We start from the raw sequence: 18,205 nt of genomic DNA on the forward strand, positions 1-18,205 counted from the left end.
CCCATGCCCCAAGCCCATAATTATTGTAAAAAAAAAGTGTCCACAATATTATTACTCACAAATTGAAAAAACTAATGAATTGAAGCGGTGTGTAGCCAACTCGTCAACCCGCTAAAACCGACCTGGTTCAACTTAACTTGTTGAGTTGGGTCAGTTTTTAAGGCTTGGTGGGTTGGGTTGGGTTATAATTTTTTTTTTGATAGTAGGTCGCGTTGGGTTAAGGTCATAAAATTTCAACCCACCAAACCCGACCCGACCCGCCCATATATTTAATAGAACAAAGTTTCTTTCCAAACTAGTTTGGAGAGAAACCCTACAAATTTATCATATATATTTATATTGAGTGTGAATTTTGAAAATGTAACTGTTAGATTGCATTTTCAAAATTTACACTCAATATAAATATATATGATGAGCTTGTAGGAAACTTTGTTCTATTTAATATATATATATATATATATATATATATATATACACACACACACATATTTAAAATATATTATATAATTAATAAATTTTTTAAATAATCAGCTCTTTTTATCCTATATAAAAACTAATTAGTTCACATAAATCCTAGTAAATTACTATTATTGTTTGCCCTTAAGGAGTTACATTAATACTAATTTGTGGGTTTTTAAATATATTTATATTTATATTTTTTTTGCTCAATTTAATAATAATAGTAATAAAAAAATTGTCCAACCCATGAGTTCAACCTGACTCATGTGAGGTGGGTTGGGTTGGATTGGGTTGGACTTATATGATGGGTTGAGTTGGGTTGAATTTTTTTTAACCCATTATAATAAATTGGATCAAAAAATCTCCTTAACCCGACTCAACTCAGCCTATGCACACTACTTTATTGAACTTTCACTGCACGGCAGGTTTCATTGTTAGTCTCGAGGTTGGAATGGAACTCATGAGCAACAGTTAATTGCACATTACATCCACAATGGCTCATTGGTCTCATTAGCGCTTCAAGCCCATTGAGGACACTCTAACCAGAAGATATCGATGTGAATAACCCTTTTGCCCTCCAATTACCCCCCCCCCCCCCCCCCCAATCCTTTTAATTTTGCCTTTTGCTGCTTTTTTTGTTGGGCCCAAGTTGGTCAGTGTTGTGGGTAGCTCTTGTTAGATTCATGGGTTGCTGCCACAATGGATATTAAACTTGGGCCACTAATGCAAAATCATTCATGGCCCATAATTAATACTGCTCTGCATGCGAAGTTGCAAACCGACATATCAAGTATAAAATGGCGCAGGATCTGGATTTTCTATATATATATATATATTTGGACCACTCTCCCTCCAACGATACTCTTACAAAGCTGACCTTGCTTGTTCAGTAAGAAAATCCGAGCAAGGCAAGGAAATCGTGAAGAACTCATCAACCACAGACCAAAGGTTAGAGACAAAGCCTTTTAGGCTCTCCTTTTTTATTTTCCTTCGCGATTTTCAACTTCAACTCTCAAATCTCACCGCATTATTCATCTTTCTCCTCCTTTCAAATTAACACTGTCATATATTTTATAGAAGTTTTTAGCCTAAATGCTTGCTTAGGGTATATTGCTGTTTTTATCTTTCCTATAAGTTGTGTTTTTCTCGACTGCCAAACATGGATTAGGTTGCACAAATTGGCTTTTCTTTTCTTTTTTCCTTAGGGTTTGGGTTCTTAAGAATTTTCCAAACTTCCAAACAAACCTTACGTTCGAAGCCCCATTCTCTCTCTTTAATGTATTTTACAATTGGAAAATTCTTTCTTATGTCATTGATATATGCAGGTGCAGTGCTGTTGTTGTGATCAGGTTTCAACATTGGAGTTCATTGCACTGATATGGAGGTTAGTGTTTGATTATTTATATTTTTTGTTTTTAAATCTTGGGTACCAAGTTGTAGTGCTATTTAAGATTAGCTAGATGAATGTTATTGTTATACATACATATTTTTTACATGTAATATATGAGTCTACTTTGGCCAAATCCGATTATATTAATCACTCAAACTTTAATCCACAGCAAATATAACTCAAATGGCAAACATGGTCTTTGCCTTTTTGGTTTTGCATTAAACAAGCGTTTGTGGTTTGTGTGAAATTATTCATAATACTTGGTGTGGGGTCATGGATTTTGGGATTTGGCCGATAGCATGTGGTTTTGGCCGAGAGCATGTGGGTTTGGCCGAGAAGTATGGGTGGTCCTAGTCCGAGGAGTACTATCTCCTCGGACAAAGCTAAAAACGTAAATCTAGTATAAATCCTAATGATCAAGGATGACCTTCTAAGAAGTTCTAATGATAGCATCGAGTATCATGAACGTACAAGAGGGATAATGACTCAAAAATATCTAAGGGAAAGCTGCTACCACCGCATTAATGAGGAAGTGACCTCTGAACAGTATTATGACAGCCTTACAGCCACCCCAGAAGACTTTTAGAGGGGGATGATGGGACAAATATCAGCATAAACCATCAACTGTCCACATGTAGTCCACATGTAGGGTAAGGATGAAAGGGGAGATGTAATATAAATAAGGGTAGAGATCCCAGAGAGACAGGACGGAAAAAAGGAGAAGAGAAAGCACTGTAGCAACCTCAACAACTCCTGTAACCGTGGTCATCCAATATATGCTAGAACAGAGCTCCTCGGATTGTGCCGAGGACAAACTTTCTTGCACAAACCGGGTACAATTCATGTTGGCTCATCATCCAAAACCATACTAATTGCTATCCACGCACTAAAGCCTAGCTCTTTGACCCACTCTCTACAAATTTATTGTATTGGGTTCACTGGGCCAAGTAGCCTTACATTTTGGGCTTGGTCTGAAAATTGTGTCCCCACAATTGGCGCCGTCTGTGGGAAGAGCTTGTGTAATAGTGAGTGCAACGGTTAAATATGGTGGGCTCAGGCCCCCATCAGCAAAAGTCATTGGGGAAAGCCATTATGGTGGCCAGTTTACTATGTGAGCAAGTCACTACGTAGGGCACACACGATTGTTGTCCTAACTTAGCTTCCGCTCAGGTCTATACGACAAAGTGTGGATTATATGAGGAGGATGGCTAAATGGGGCACAGTTCTGGGGGCTTTTAACATCAAGTACATGCCTCGTACCTCTGTCAGGGGCCAGGTCCTCGCGAATTTGGTGGCCGAGTTCGCTGAACCTCCATTGGAGGAAGTGGCAGCAACATATGAGCAATTCAATGGGGCTTTGCGACGGGGCTAGTCCTTGAAGGTATATATATTGATATCTTCTAAATCTTTTGAAGTGGTTAAACAGAACCTTAGCTATGTCGGGTCCTCGGACCTCCTGCTTTGGGGAAATTAACACACACTGGCATCTTTTGAAGTGGTTAAACAGAACCTTAGCTATGCCGGGTCCTCGGACCTCCTGCTTTGGGGAATTTAACACACCTTTGGCATCTTTTGAAGTGGTTAAACGAGAACCTTAGCTATGCCGGGTCCTCGGACCTCTGCTTTGGGGGAAATTAACACACCTTGGCATCTTTTGAAGTGGTTAAAACGGAGAACCTTAGCTATGCGGGTCCTCGGACCTCACCTTTGGGGAATTTAACACACCTTTGGCATCTTTTGAAGTGGTTAAACGAACCTTAGCTATGCCGGGTCCTCGGACCTCTCCTGCTTTGGGGAAATTAACACACTGGCATCTTTTGAAGTGGTTAAACAGAACCTTAGCTATGCCGGGTCCTCGGACCTCCTGCTTTGGAGAAAGTTAACACTTCATGACATTCTCTCTTCAAAGTGTTTAAACTATAACTCGATCATGCCTCGGTCCTCGGACCAGATGATGTGAGAAAGTTAACACTTCATGACATTCTCTCTTCAAAGTGTTTAAACTATAACTCGATCATGCCTCGGTCCTTGGACCAGATGATGTGAGAAAGTTAACACTTCATGATATTCTCTCTTCAAAGTGTTTAAACTATAACTCGATCATGCCTCGGTCCTCGGACCAGATGATGAGAAAAAGTTAACACTTCATGACATCTCTCTTCAAGGTATTTAAACTATAAACTTGATCATGCCTCGGTTCTCGGACCAGATGATGAGAGAAAGTTAACACTTCATGACATCTCTCTTCAAGGTATTTAAACTATAAACTTGATCATGTCTCGGTCCTCAGACCACATACTTTGGGGAATTATCATTCCACAACATCTATTTGTTTCTCACTAAGTGTCAAGACAGGCCCAAGATTATAACCAAATCCTCAGATTGGTAGCTCTGAAAGGAGCAATTCACAGTATAAATATGGGGTGCCTGAAACGACACTCCCACAGGTGTAAATCAAAGGATCAAAGCAGAATCGACTCTTAAGAATTCAAAACCCCACTTTTCTCCTCGGATGCGAGGAGAAAACCGGAGTTTTGAGGGGCTATTGTGGGGTCATGGATTTTGGGATTTGGCCGAGAGCATGTGGTTTTGGCCGAGAGCATGTGGGTTTGGCCGAGAAGCATGGGTGGTCCTAGTCCGATGAGTACTATCTCCTCGGACAAAGCTAAAAACGTAAATCTAGTATAAATTCTAATGATCAAGGATGACCTTCCAAGAAGTTCTAATGATAGCAACGCGTATCATGAACGTACAAGAGGGATAAGGACTCAAAAATATCTAAGGGAAAGCTGCTACTACCGCATTAATGAGGAAGTGACCTCTGAACAGTATTATGGCAGCCTTACAGCCACCCCAGAAGACTTTTAGAGGGGGATGATGGGACAAATATCAGCATAAACCATCAACTGTCCACATGTAGTCCACATGTAGGGTAAGGATGAAGGGGGAGATGTAATATAAATAAGGGTAGAGATCCCAGAGAGACAGGACGGAAAAAAGGAGAAGAGAAAGCACTGTAGCAACCTCAACAACTCCTGTAACCGTGGTCATCCAATATATGCTAGAACAGAGCTCCTCGGATTGTGCCGAGGACAAACTTTCTTGCACAAACCGGGTACAATTCATGTTGGCTCATCATCCAAAACCATACTAATTGCTATCCACGCACTAAAGCCTAGCTCTTTGACCCACTCTCTACAAATTTATTGTATTGGGTTCACTGGGTCAAGATCCCTTACATTTTGGGCTTGGTCTGAAAATTGTGTCCCCACACTTGGTGAACTACATAGTACGCACACACTCCTCTCTCACACTAGCTTAGCATGTACGCCGGGTGTGCGGTATAATTTCTTGTAGTTTGGAAACTTCTGCAATTTAATTTGGTTGGTCTTTTCTGTTGGTCAACTTTTGGCTGCATGATTGAAATGAGTTTCTGGGAATGCTGGTACATTTTAATTCTGGCTGGAATGACAAATGTGGGTACCTCTGTGGTTCATGACTACAATTCTGATGGTTTGGTGGGTTTTCAAGAAGATGCATGGCTAACAATAACATTTTTTGATTTATGATTCGATTGGCTCACTTTGAATTGACCACCCTTTACCTGATGTTTGTGTTTGGTCACTCTTATTGTATTTTGATGCTTTGATCATTTTGTTGCTTTCCACTGTTGATTGTTGTTCAATTTGTTCTCAGTATTTATGTATGCAAGAAGGCCTTTGATAGTGCTAATATAATGTTTATTCAATTAATTATTTAACATGTTCCAAATTTCACCTTTTGAATTGAAGGTTCCTGCTACTGCTAGTCAACCCCAAAGTTATGGGCGTGATTGGTCTAGGAGTCCTGGGTATCACAGGGATGAACAAAGAAAGTTGAAGGTGGATACTAGAGATGAAAGCAGGAATTTGAGACACAGTGTCAAGGAGACTAAACACCACTATAAGGGAAGGGACGCATGTGGTCCATATCCACATGAGTATACTGGAGATTGTGGAGGAAAGCAAAGTAGAGATGAGTACAGTGGAGAATTTGGAAGGAAGCGAAGTAGAAATGAAGGTTCAAGCAGGACAGTTGGTATGTAATTTTTTATTTTCTTTCCTTTAAGGTGTATTTCCTTTGTTTCTAGAAAAAAATACTCATAGTTTCAAAGAAAAGAAAAAATTAATTGGACGAGTTTTGTTGATAATATTTAATTGTAATTGGGGATTCCGTCGTGTTCAACTTGTATACTTAGGTTTCTCTTTTTATAATTAAAATTTTCACATAATATTCATTTTTTAGTCTTTTTTTAAAATATAATTTTTAATGACACATTTTCGTGATTGCTGCAGATTTGTTCATCCTGTTATTTTCCCCATTTGAGTATTAAACATGGACTAATATAACATAACAAGATCTATCAAAATATTAAATAACAAGTTCCTAATAAACATGTTATTTATTATTTTGTTACAATTTCTGAAATCACTTGTATTCTCAATATTTTTACAACAAGCTGCATTTATATCTTATAAAAGAAATTGCAACAATATTGAACACTCCATTGATCTTGCAGGCCGGTCTGACTGGGATCATGGGAGATGGGAATGGGAAGATACACCAAACCGGAATAATCACTCCACTACCAGTAGGTACCATCAGCCTTCACCGCCCCTGATGTTAACCAAGGCATCACCTGATAAACATTTAGTTTCTCCATGGTTGGAGGGCCATACACCTCGTTCTGCTGGTATGCTAATCATAGTGTATTTTCTGTTTTGTGAATTTCAAATCTATATATTTTTTTTGAATACCTGAAATGGCTATTGTAGCTGCTGTTCTTGGAAACATAAATTAATCTAATGCCTGGGCTTGGACAGGTTGTTCTATTTCTGCCTGGGACCACATTCTTCCCTCTCCAGTTCCAATACGTGCTGCTGGTTCCTCAATTAAATCCTCAAGATTGAGACATAAGGTATATTACTCGTATGGTTAATGTCTGAGAGACAGAATTCCTCCCACACCCCCTCTCACTCTCTATGCAGGAATTTCTGTCTTTTTGAATGGTCAGAAATGTGTATTTGTTTTTATTATTACACATACAGAATATATGTCTATATTATAAATTTATAATTACATAGATAATACACATGTATACATAATACTAACACACCTGCCTGCACACACACACACACACACACATGTACATATTTTGCTTTTGCAAAAGGAAGTATATTTTTCACATTTAATGTTGGCGACGATTGTGCGTTGTTATCATTTGTTATTGAAATAATTTTCTTGTAATCTTGCTGCTATGTCACTGCTCACTGCTAATTTTATCATATTTTGACTTCATCTAGGATGGAGAAGCAGATAAGGATTCTTTGCCCAAAGAACTCACCCACAAGATAACTGATATGCGTGCAACGATGGAGTATAATTTTGATCATGCATGGTAGGTTTAGTAATGGACTATTTTTATTTTTTAATTTTTTTGAGAGCTTTAGGTTCATGATATCTTTGGGATCTTCTGTATGAGAATTTACTTCTATGGTAGGAGTCCTCCATCGTCTAATGACCGGGGCCCACACTTGTTTTGAGAGGAGGGAGGACTCCTCCTGTAGGAGTGAATAATTTCACCTTGTGTATGATGGCTGAATTTAGTGCATCATCTGTGTTTAAGACCAGCCCAGACTGCATGAATGTTTTTTCTTTGTTATCTGTGGACATCATGAATTTTTTAAACTTTCAGTTGGTTGTGTCCGTTCTGCCCAATTGGCATTTCATCCATACAATTTTTTGGAGATCTTCTCCTAACCATTAAGGGTAGCACATTTTAATTGTATTTATTACACTGGAATATACTCCTAGATATTGACGTTAATCCCTGGGCAGTTGCTTTTTTTGAGGAAAGAGCTTTTAAGTGGTGGTTTATCCTTCCTTGGTTATATGATTCACTCATGATTATTATTTATTCAAAAAAAAAAAAGGATTCACTCATGAGTATCATTATTATAAAGTTTATATTTGCTTTTTTTGTTGTCGAAATTTTTTTTAACAATATTATTTGTCATGTAGGTATGACAGAGAAGAAAGTAATACAATGTCTGATGTGGACACCTCTTCATTATTTTTGGGGGACGAGGCTTCTTTCCAAAAGAAAGAAGCAGAGCTGGCCAAAAAAATGGTATGTTGTAATTGTCTGTAGTGTTTTTTTATTTGGTTGAAAAACATGCTTGAATTATATTTTTTTGGGTGTTTTAAGTTTTATACCATTGCTTTTTCTTTTTTATTTATTTTTTTTATTTTTTTATTTATTTATGGAAAGCCTGGTGGTGTGCAATTGTGTAAAGCCACTTCTGTTGCTTATATATATATATATATATTGGGAGGGTTGGGGGGGGGGGGGGTTCAATTATTGTTATAAGTTTTTTTTTTTTTTGGTCAAATCCTAATCTGAATACCATGTTTTGCTATGGATTTCATGAATGCTGTAAAGTTTATTTTACAAAGCTTATATTTAGAAGTACATAAAGAAGGTGATAATATGGGGTCATATAACCATTAACTAAACATGCATATGTGAACTTGGTTTCTTGAAGACCTCCCACCACCCCCACTGCCCAGCTGGGGGAACAAAATAATTTAGTTTGAAATCTTCTGAATTTATTGAGGAGATAAAATATAGATATCTTCTCCATGTTACTTTAATCTAGCTACTTGTTATAAATAATTGATGTTTACTATATTTTACTTTATTGATGTTCTTAATGATGGAATCATATGGTTTCTGATTTTGGACAAGCAAGTTGAAGGTTCTCAAAAAGATGTTATTTTTAATACAGGTTCAAAAAGATGGGATTAAGATGACAGTTGCTAAGAGCAAAAGGTTGGCTCAACGAATTGCTGATAATGTTCTTTGGGAAGACCGTCAACTTCTGAGATCTGGAGCTGTGAGAGGCACTGAGGTAAAGACTGAATTTGATGATGAGGAAGAACACAAGGTTACTCTTCTTGTACATGGTAAGTAATTGTGTGATAGGCCTTTACAATAATTAGATGCAATGTGTGGATTTGCATGCATGCATGACCTCTCTAACTAAATTTTTTACTGTATATTATTCTTGTCCAGATATAAAACCTCCTTTCCTGGATGGGAGAGTTGTTTTTACTAAACAAGCCGAGCCGATAATGCCAATCAAGGATCCCACATCAGATATGGCTAAAATTTCACGTATAGGATCTGCTTTGGTTAAGGAAATTCATGAAAAACAAAGTATGAACAGATCACGTGAACGCTTTTGGGAGCTTGCAGGCTCAAAACTAGGTGATATCCTTGGTGTTCCGAAAGCTGCAGAACAGGTATTTGAATAAAGATATAATATATATTTCCCCTTGTGCCTGTTATTTATATATTATATTTAACACTGATATTTTTACACCTTTCTGCTAATATGGTTCACATGTCTAAACTCCTTTTTTTTTTTTTCCACTCAAGACTGATTCAGATTCTGCTGAAGTTGGAGAACATGGTGAAGTTGATTTCAAGGAGGATTCCAAGTTTTCTGAGCTTTTGAAGAAGGGGGATGCTGTGAGTGACTTTGCAAAGTCCAAAACCATACAAGAGCAACGTCAGTATCTCCCCATATATTCAGTGCGAGATGAGTTATTGCAGGTTTTATTTTCTCCTTTGGTATATGGTTGTTTACTTTTGTTATAAGTGACATGTAATAGTGATCAAATAACTGCTTCCTGACATTCCACTAAATTGTCCCTTGTCGGAGCACTGCTTTTGGAATTGATTGTAACCATCAACCGCTATATTGATGCTAACAATCAAATTTTCTTATCTAACTTCATAACTGGTTGAATATTCGAGTAAATTTTGACTGGATTATTTGGATCATCCAATATTATCTCCTATTTTTTTTGGCTGGGTCTCTAGATTTTAATGATTCGTAGGTTGGAATTAAATTTTGGAAGTAATTTACATTCATCGGGAGAATCCATCTTAAAGGAATTTTTTGGAAAGACTCCATATCAAGTTATATTTTCGTACTTCTTTGGTGTTGTGGTCTGCATATTCTTTTGCACAGAAAAATTACTTTGACAGACCAATGACATGATTAACATCTCAAAATTAACCCTAATAGATATTTCAGTGCTTCTTCTGTTCTCTGTCCCACTGATTGCCTGAAATGGAAATGATTTTTACAGCACTTCAATTTTATTTTGTTGCAATGGATGTATCCTTTGAAATGTCTAAACCTTTTCTTGATCTGTTCTTTTTACATTGGATAGGTAATTCGTGAAAATCAGGTGGTGGTGGTGGTTGGAGAAACTGGTTCAGGAAAGACAACTCAATTGACCCAGGTTCCTTAATGCTTTGATTTTTTTTTCCACACAAATTAGAGTTTAGACAGCATTGTTTGTAAGGCATCAATTGATATCTGATTTATTGACAGTATCTGCATGAAGATGGGTACACAGTGAATGGTATAGTTGGTTGCACCCAACCAAGGCGAGTGGCGGCTGTGAGTGTTGCAAAAAGAGTCAGTGAAGAGATGGAGACTGAACTTGGTGATAAAGTTGGCTATGCTATTCGTTTTGAGGATGAGATTGGGCCGAACACCATAATTAAGGTGAGTGGTTCTTTTATCTTTATAGGGAAACTAATCTTATGAAACTTTCCTTATATGCCTTAATTATTCATGATTCATGATTCCTTTATGTGAGTATTATTATTTGAATTAATATTATAATATGTGCTATTGTTCATAATGGTTGAAATCACCAATTGATGCTGTATGTCCCCTTTAATTTTTTCACCAGGCACAAAAGGTTATTTATGGAGTATTATTTAACAAAGATGTGTGTCTTGACCTTGATAATGTTACGTGCTAAATCTTTTTCTTTGCAACTCTACAGTACATGACCGATGGAATACTTCTGCATGAAACACGGAGTGATGGTGATCTTGAAAAGTATCGGTATGGAAAGTTAGAAATTTCATACATGTCTACATTTATCTGTAATTTGTTCACATTTAAAACCAAAATCAATTACCTTTATTGTTGTTACTGTGGCAGTGTCATTGTGATGGATGAAGCGCATGAAAGGTCTCTAAACACTGATGTGTTGTTTGGGATACTCAAAAGAGTGGTTGCCAAGCGCTGTGATTTTAAGCTCATTGTGACATCTGCAACTCTAAATTCACAAAAGTTTTCAAATTTTTTTGGAAGGTAACCTTTTTCATTTTATTAGTGACCATGCTGCATCTCTTTCTTAGCCTAGCCTTTCTCTCTCTCTTTTTTTTGGGGGGGGGGGGGATTTTGTATGTACTAATTGATTGCAATTAATTAATTTTTTTTGAATTTGTTTCAGTGTACCAATTTTCAACATCCCTGGAAGAACATTTCCTGTGAACATCTTGTACAATAGAACTCCATGTGAAGATTATGTTGAAGCTGCAGTGAAGCAGGCAATAACAATTCACATCACTAGCCCTCCAGGGGACATCCTCATCTTCATGACTGGCCAAGAAGAGATTGAGGCTGCCTGTTGCTCCCTTGCAGAGCGCATGGAACAGCTAATATCGTCCACAAAGAGAGTGGTTCCTAAACTTCTGATACTCCCTTTATATTCAGAACTACCATCAAAGTTGCAAGCATTGATATTCCAGAAAGCTGAAGCTGGCACCCGAAAATGCATTATTGCGACCAATATTGCGGAGACATCTTTGACAGTGGATGGAATTTATTATGTCATTGACACAGGGTATGGGAAAATGAAAGTGTACAATTCTAGGATGGGAATGGATGCTCTTCAAGTATTCCCTGTCAGTCGTGCTTCTGCTGACCAGCGTTCTGGGCGTGCAGGGAGAACTGGGCCTGGTACATGTTATCGATTGTATACAGAAAATGCATACATAAATGAAATGCTTCCAAGTCCCGTTCCGGAGATCCAAAGGACCAATCTTAGCTATGTGATCTTGTTGCTCAAATCTCTTAACGTTGAGAACTTGCTAGATTTTGATTTCATGGACCCTCCTCCGCAGGATAATATACTCAATTCTATGTACCGGTTATGGGTCTTGGGTGCTCTGAACAATGTTGGGAGTTTAACTGATCTTGGCCAGAAAATGGCGGATTTCCCTTTGGATCCCCCACTTGCTAAGATGGTCTTGATGGGTGAACAGCTCGGATGTCTGGAAGAGGTTGTGACAATTGTGTCAATGCTCTCGGTGCCATCGGTATTCTTCCGGCCGAAAGATCGAGCAGTAGAGAGTGATGCTGCCCGTGAAAAATTCTTTATCCCCGAATCTGATCACTTAACATTATATAATATTTACCAGCAATGGGAAAAACACAACTTTCAGGAAGACTGGTGTAATGTCCATTTTTTGCATGTTAAGGCATTACAGAAGGCTAGAGAGGTAAGACATCAGCTGCAGAAAATTATTCGGAAACTGAAAATTCCATCATCATCTTGCTGGCCTGATTCTGACCTGGTTAGAAAAGCTGTCTGCTCTGCATTTTTCAATAATGCAGCAAGGTTAAAGGGAGTGGGGCAATATGTTGATTGCAGGAATGGAATTCCATGTCATTTACACCCAAGCAGTGCTCTGTATGGTATGGGCTGTACGCCAGAGTATGTGGTTTATCATGAACTCCTTTTGACAAAAAAGGAGTACATGCAGTGTGTTACGTGTGTAGAGCCCCAGTGGCTGATGGAAGTGGGGCCGATGTATTTTTCAATTAAGGAGTCAAATACGTCATTCCTGGAGCATAAGAAGAGAGAGGAGAAGGAGAAAACAACAATGGAGGAGGAGATGGAGAATTTGAGGAAAGTGCAGGCAGATGCTGATAGAAACAACAAGAAAATAGACAGAGAAAGGAGGGCCAAGCAGCAACATGTGTTGATGCCTGGCTTGCGGCATGGCTCTTTCTCGAGTTTGAGACCAAAGAAGCTTGGTTTGTAAATATAGCAGTATACTTGGAGGACCTAGCTGCAAGTTTCGCATTGCCACATGTTATTGGCTTTTTTATTTATCCTTTTTTTTTTTTCCCTTGTAAGAACGAACCTAGTATTATCCAATATAGGTTCTATTTACCTACTGTAGTTGGTCGATCGGCTTTTTATTTATCCTTTTTTCCCCTTGTAAGAACGAAGCTTGTATCATCCAATATAGGTTCTATTTACCTACTGTAGTTGATCTGGTACATAAACTCACACAAATGGAATGAACATTTTTCTTTTGATAAATACAGAAGTCATGAACATGACCCAACAAAAGTGGGTGACTTAAAGTTGGTCGACTGTAAGGATGTCTCGCCATAAGTTGCTAGTTGGTCTGCACAAAAGTTGGCTTTCTGGAAAATATGCTTAACCTCGATGTGCCTAATGAACCGGTTTCTGTAAATTGCTGTCCATTTAATTTTTTTTTGGTTGTGATGTCCTTTGTTTGGAACTGTATAGTACGGGTAAATTTAGAATGCATAAAAGGATACATGCTTGTTATCTCGTGGGAATGATGAATAGTGGACAACAATAACGTGAAGAGTTTACTTACGGCAACTAAGTTAGGAAAGTTATCGTGGTCAAAGATGAAAAGTTTTACTAAATTCCTACTATAAACGCTTGTTTCCTTTTGAGTTCAAATTTTATTGGTGCCTTTTCAAATCTTTGGGTTGTTATTCTGTTTATATTGTATGGGTAAATTTAGAATGCATAAAGGCCTTAATTATCGCATGTGATTGGGAGAAGGAAGTGAATTTTCGCAACAAAAAAAAGTTACCTTAGCTGCCTTTGGAAGTTCTTGCATTGATGTTTTTGCATACATTGTCACTTTAGAGGATTGATTTTTGTATTTTTGTAATTTTTTTAAAAAAGTTTGTGAACTATTTTAGGTTGATTTTCTGCTTGGTCTATATCATATTCTGTTATAAACGAATTAAATGAAAGTTTGGATTCATATAACTAATTGGAATTAGAGTTTTTAGCTTAAAACAGAAAGAAAGAAGGGTTAGAAGTGAGAAGCAGTGCTCTGTTTGGTTCCGGAGAAAATGTATTTGCTGAGACTTAGAGAAAACTAAAGGCTCCACTGAACTGAGCCCAAATGCTTATTGTGTGTTTGGTTTTTATTCCACCGTAGAAATCAAGAATTAAGGAAGAGTGCCATAGAGCTTTTGCTCAAGTGGCACATCCTCCCCCTTGTAAGAGCAAAGTGGAGTGTGAGGGTGTTGGTTTAAGACTCACACACCAATGAAAAAGGGAAGCATGAAGCCTTAGTCAAACGTGTGTAGGTTTGGGGTAGCAAGAAGAGCAATTGGAGGGGTTTTGAGCTTTTGTCTTCTGGAATCTCAACTGGGTAAGGAGCTAAGCCAGATTGATATTGTGGTGTAATGACTCAAAGACTGGTCCCGTATGATAGAAATTGGTTTTGAGCTTTGGAGGTCATTGTATAGGAAATTAGAATATTGCGGGCATTTCACACAACTTCCCTAATACTATTTTGTACCATCATATATATATATTGCAAGGTTTATTTCCTTAACCATTTTTTTAAAAGGTAACTTTGCTATCTTTTTTTTTTTTTTGGTGGTTTTTCTGATCATAGTTATAAGCATACTCGGTTTGTGTAACTTAGTGTGTGAAGAGCATAACCTTTAACCTTTAACCTTTGATTTATGTATTGTCTCTTTTCAGATGCCCTGATACTAAAATATGATGATCGGAGGATATGCTGGCATTTCAAAGCCTAGTTTTTTGCTTGTACATTCAGAGTTGCCTATTCTTACTTGCTCCCAAGTTGACTTGCTTATCAATTCTTAAGGAGCTGGGTGACCAACTGACCATGAGAGAAGGGTAGGGTTGATTACAAAATGTGAACATTTGGTTCTATAGGTTCATCAATGTCCAAACCAGATGCTGTTTGTTTGGGTTGGAAACAAGGAGTTTCCTCATCCCTATATAGTCGTCCTAGAATATTGGAAATGAAGAATGAGAAGGCAGCAACTCATTCCAGGTTTATGAGTTCTTGCGGGGAATTGGCATTGTTCCTGATGAGCTTGATGGTTTGGAGATTCCTGTGACAACTGAGTTTATGAGGGAGAGTGGATTTTCATCACATATTAAGGCTTACAATTGATGACCTTAAAAACTATCCACTTGTTCTTGGCTGTAGTGTAAAGAAAAATATGATTCCCGTTCTCAATTTTCTTGCAAAATTGGGTGTTAGGAAATCCACTTTCACTGAGTTCTTGAGAAGATGTCCACTAGTTCTCCATGCTAGTGTTGTTATTGACCTTGCTCCAGTGGTCAAGTATCTTAATGGTTATCAAGCCCAATGATTTTCCTTGGGTTCTTAAGAGAGATCCAGTAGTGTTGGGATTCAAGCTTGAGGTGACCATGAACACATAGGTGGCATATTTGGTTGGAATTGGGGTGGTAAGAAGAGAAATTGGAGGGGTTTTTAACTAGATACCCTGAGATTTTAGGCATGAGGGTAGGCAGGGTGATCAAACCTTTTGTGGAGTACCTGGAGAGCTTGGTCATTCCAAGATTGGCTGTGGCTAGACTGATAGAGAAGTGGCCTCACATCCTGGGCTTTGGATTGGATGAGAGGGTAAAACCTGATGTTCATTATCCCTTTTGGAGCTCAATTTTAGAAAAACATTACTTCCTTCTGTAGTAGTGCAGTATCCTGAGATTATAGGACTTGACTTGAAGCCAAAGCTTCTCAGTCAACAGAGTTTTCTTATTTCAATTATTGATATTGGTCCAGGTTTCGGCAGAGTTGTTGAGAAGATGCCACAGGTAATTAGCCTCCGTAAAGAACCGGTGATAATGCATGTGGATTTTACTAAAGAACTGTGGATTCTCCTTGCAACAAGTGAGGAAGGTGGTCGTGGGGGTATTTGATTACTTCCAATTGGAGATAAAATTGGATGGCTTCGTTTTTTTCCCTGCAATGTTTACTTATGATCTGGAGTCTACAATAAAACCGAGACATAGGATGGTTGCAAAGAAGGGGTTAAAGTGTTCTCTGATATTATTGACATAGAGGAGATGGGAACATAGCCATCATTTGACAAGAATACACTAATGGAACAAAGGTGTGATGAGTAAGCTTCTGATTTTGATGAGGACTGTGATGATGACTATGTATATAATTCAGGCATCAACTTCAGCCAATGGTCTGCAGTGGAATATCTTGGCTTTTCTCAAACTGGATCTTACAGTAGACAGTTTAGATGCAAAAGTTAAATGGTAAAATTCTTTACTTGTAGTATTTCATAAAGTTTACTTAATTCTTATTTTTGTACTTACATGTAGTGGATCAGAATCTGGTGCTTACATTTTCTTTTTTAGGTCCTTTTATTAAGGCTGTTGTCTAAATATGTTGTCTGAAGCCTGGCATGTACACACTTGTGAAAGCGCAACTGATCTAGTGAACATAGTGCCTGAAGACTGATAATATAGCTTTAATGCTTTGGTCATCATCACTGTAAAAATAATATGAAAGAAATCAAGTTAAGGATAGGATTGCAGATTGACTGAGGGGAGAAGATAGGGAGTGGTTCTGTGGATGGTCCAAAGATATGAAAACTCAATCAGTTATCTTCAAAGTGAAGATGAATGCCTCATGGCAATGGTTTGATTTTGTATAAACTTAAACTTGCTTTGGGGATGTCATTGAGGTCAAAGATAAAAAGGATATTGAAATTCCTATTCAGAAAAAGGAAAAAAAAATAATAATAACAAAGCTTCTTCTCTATTTCTTGGAACATGGACTAAATGACTTTTCTATTAGATAAGCATGATGCATAATTAAACATGCAAATATCAATGTAGTAAATTTTTTGACATAAGGTGGGTATCAATTTTGCAATGGTTAATTAAGAGTATCTATATGTCACTGACCCCATTAATTAATTAAGTCGAGTATCTTCAGGTTGCCAAGGACCTACTTGATCTACTGGCAGTCTGGCACCACCCATTGTGAAGAGCAATGGGGAGTTTCAACGTTCTAGTCCTGCATTCGATTCTAGGCAAGAACAGTTTACAACTGAGAACTGAGAATGGTTTCAGTATGGAGAGGACTACCTTGATTGTATGAAGTCAATGAGCAGAATAAGAAAGTAAGAAAAGGAAAGTGTGATAATACTTTCACCTCAATAGCACCATTGACAAGATGGTCTTCAGATCTAAGTGTTGAAACAAGTTCTGATGGATAATGCTAACATGCACACCAACATAGCTAAAAATACCATAACTAAACATGAAGCTACTACTGAAGTCTTAAATTAACTAAGAAAGTAATAAGATATCATAGCAACAACAAAGCCAAATGTTTTTGCTGTTTCAAAAAGCACCACTTGTAAGAGTACAGACACAAACAATCCACATTCCATTCCAATTGAACGACCCACGTAGAAGTCAAAATGCATTCAATTTCAGTCATTATCTTCTGTTGTTAGTCCTGCATAGAAATAAACATCTTATAAGAATTCCGGTACTTCAACTACAAAAGAAAACTTGCACAAAAAATAGAACGGTGCAAGCAAATTGGATATCAACATCATGGCTAGATACCCTGTCATGTCACCGATAAATGTCACACTTATCCTCTCCACTCATGGAACCATTTTTAACAAGTTCAAGGAACACCAAACAGCTTACTCAAAACATCAGTGCACTCAGTAAAATACTTATTTTGTCTACAGCCAGTAGAATGCAATAACATGAAAACCATCCATGAAATGCAACCTCAGGCTATGTTGACAAGTATTCAACCAAGCCAAAATTGTTTTTTGAGTACAGATTTTAAATCAAATAGTTTTACAAAGTAATATATCCTGCAGCAGTGCACCAATATTAGAGAGAGAATTGATCCAAAGAACTTAAGCCAAAGCAGCAAAGTTTAAAGTTTCCACACCTTGCACTCTTTATCATGTGCATTGTGTAAGAGTATTATTTGATATACCTATGGAAATATTAGAATGCTTACAATTACAACATTAGATTTGGATTTCCACTTTCCTTGTCCAGCTTCCCCAGCCTTCGATTGCAGAACACGGCAAACAGTTAAATCTTCAAAGTCCTTCCTGACACTATTACATTAACAGGACATGAATCAATTAAATCTTCAAAGGCAAAATCATCAAATGACTTCAACTACCAAAAACAACTAAAAAGGAAATAGCAACAGAAACACAGATAAAGCACTAGGAGGCCTCTTAGGTAAGTTAGTATCTTTCTTGGCCTTCTATAACTGCTACATACACTATACACCACCCATTATGTAATATATTTAATTTAATGAGTGCCATATCACTATCCTGAAAAACTTGGCAATGGCCATGAACCTAA

General features: G+C 37.6%; 1 protein-coding gene and 1 pseudogene across 1 annotated transcript; both read left to right on the top strand.

Annotated features, from left to right (window-relative positions):
- Nucleotides 1-1,265: 1,265 nt before the first annotated feature.
- Nucleotides 1,266-13,120, top strand: LOC142609823 (pre-mRNA-splicing factor ATP-dependent RNA helicase DEAH7-like). Its single transcript, XM_075781541.1, has 15 exons — nt 1,266-1,407; nt 1,785-1,843; nt 5,641-5,926; nt 6,408-6,581; nt 6,712-6,806; nt 7,192-7,286; nt 7,910-8,018; nt 8,677-8,854; nt 8,964-9,193; nt 9,330-9,506; nt 10,133-10,204; nt 10,297-10,473; nt 10,760-10,821; nt 10,921-11,073; nt 11,216-13,120. Exons 2-15 carry the CDS (start codon nt 1,838-1,840, stop codon nt 12,810-12,812), a joined length of 3,411 nt encoding a protein of 1,136 aa, XP_075637656.1. The 5' UTR covers nt 1,266-1,407; nt 1,785-1,837; the 3' UTR covers nt 12,813-13,120.
- Nucleotides 13,121-14,557: 1,437 nt separating this feature from the next.
- On the top strand, nt 14,558-16,099 carry LOC142608819 (transcription termination factor MTERF4, chloroplastic-like; annotated as a pseudogene).
- Nucleotides 16,100-18,205: the final 2,106 nt, after the last annotated feature.

This window comes from Castanea sativa, chromosome 9 (assembly GCF_040712315.1).
Source record: "Castanea sativa cultivar Marrone di Chiusa Pesio chromosome 9, ASM4071231v1".
NCBI lineage: Eukaryota > Viridiplantae > Streptophyta > Magnoliopsida > Fagales > Fagaceae > Castanea > Castanea sativa.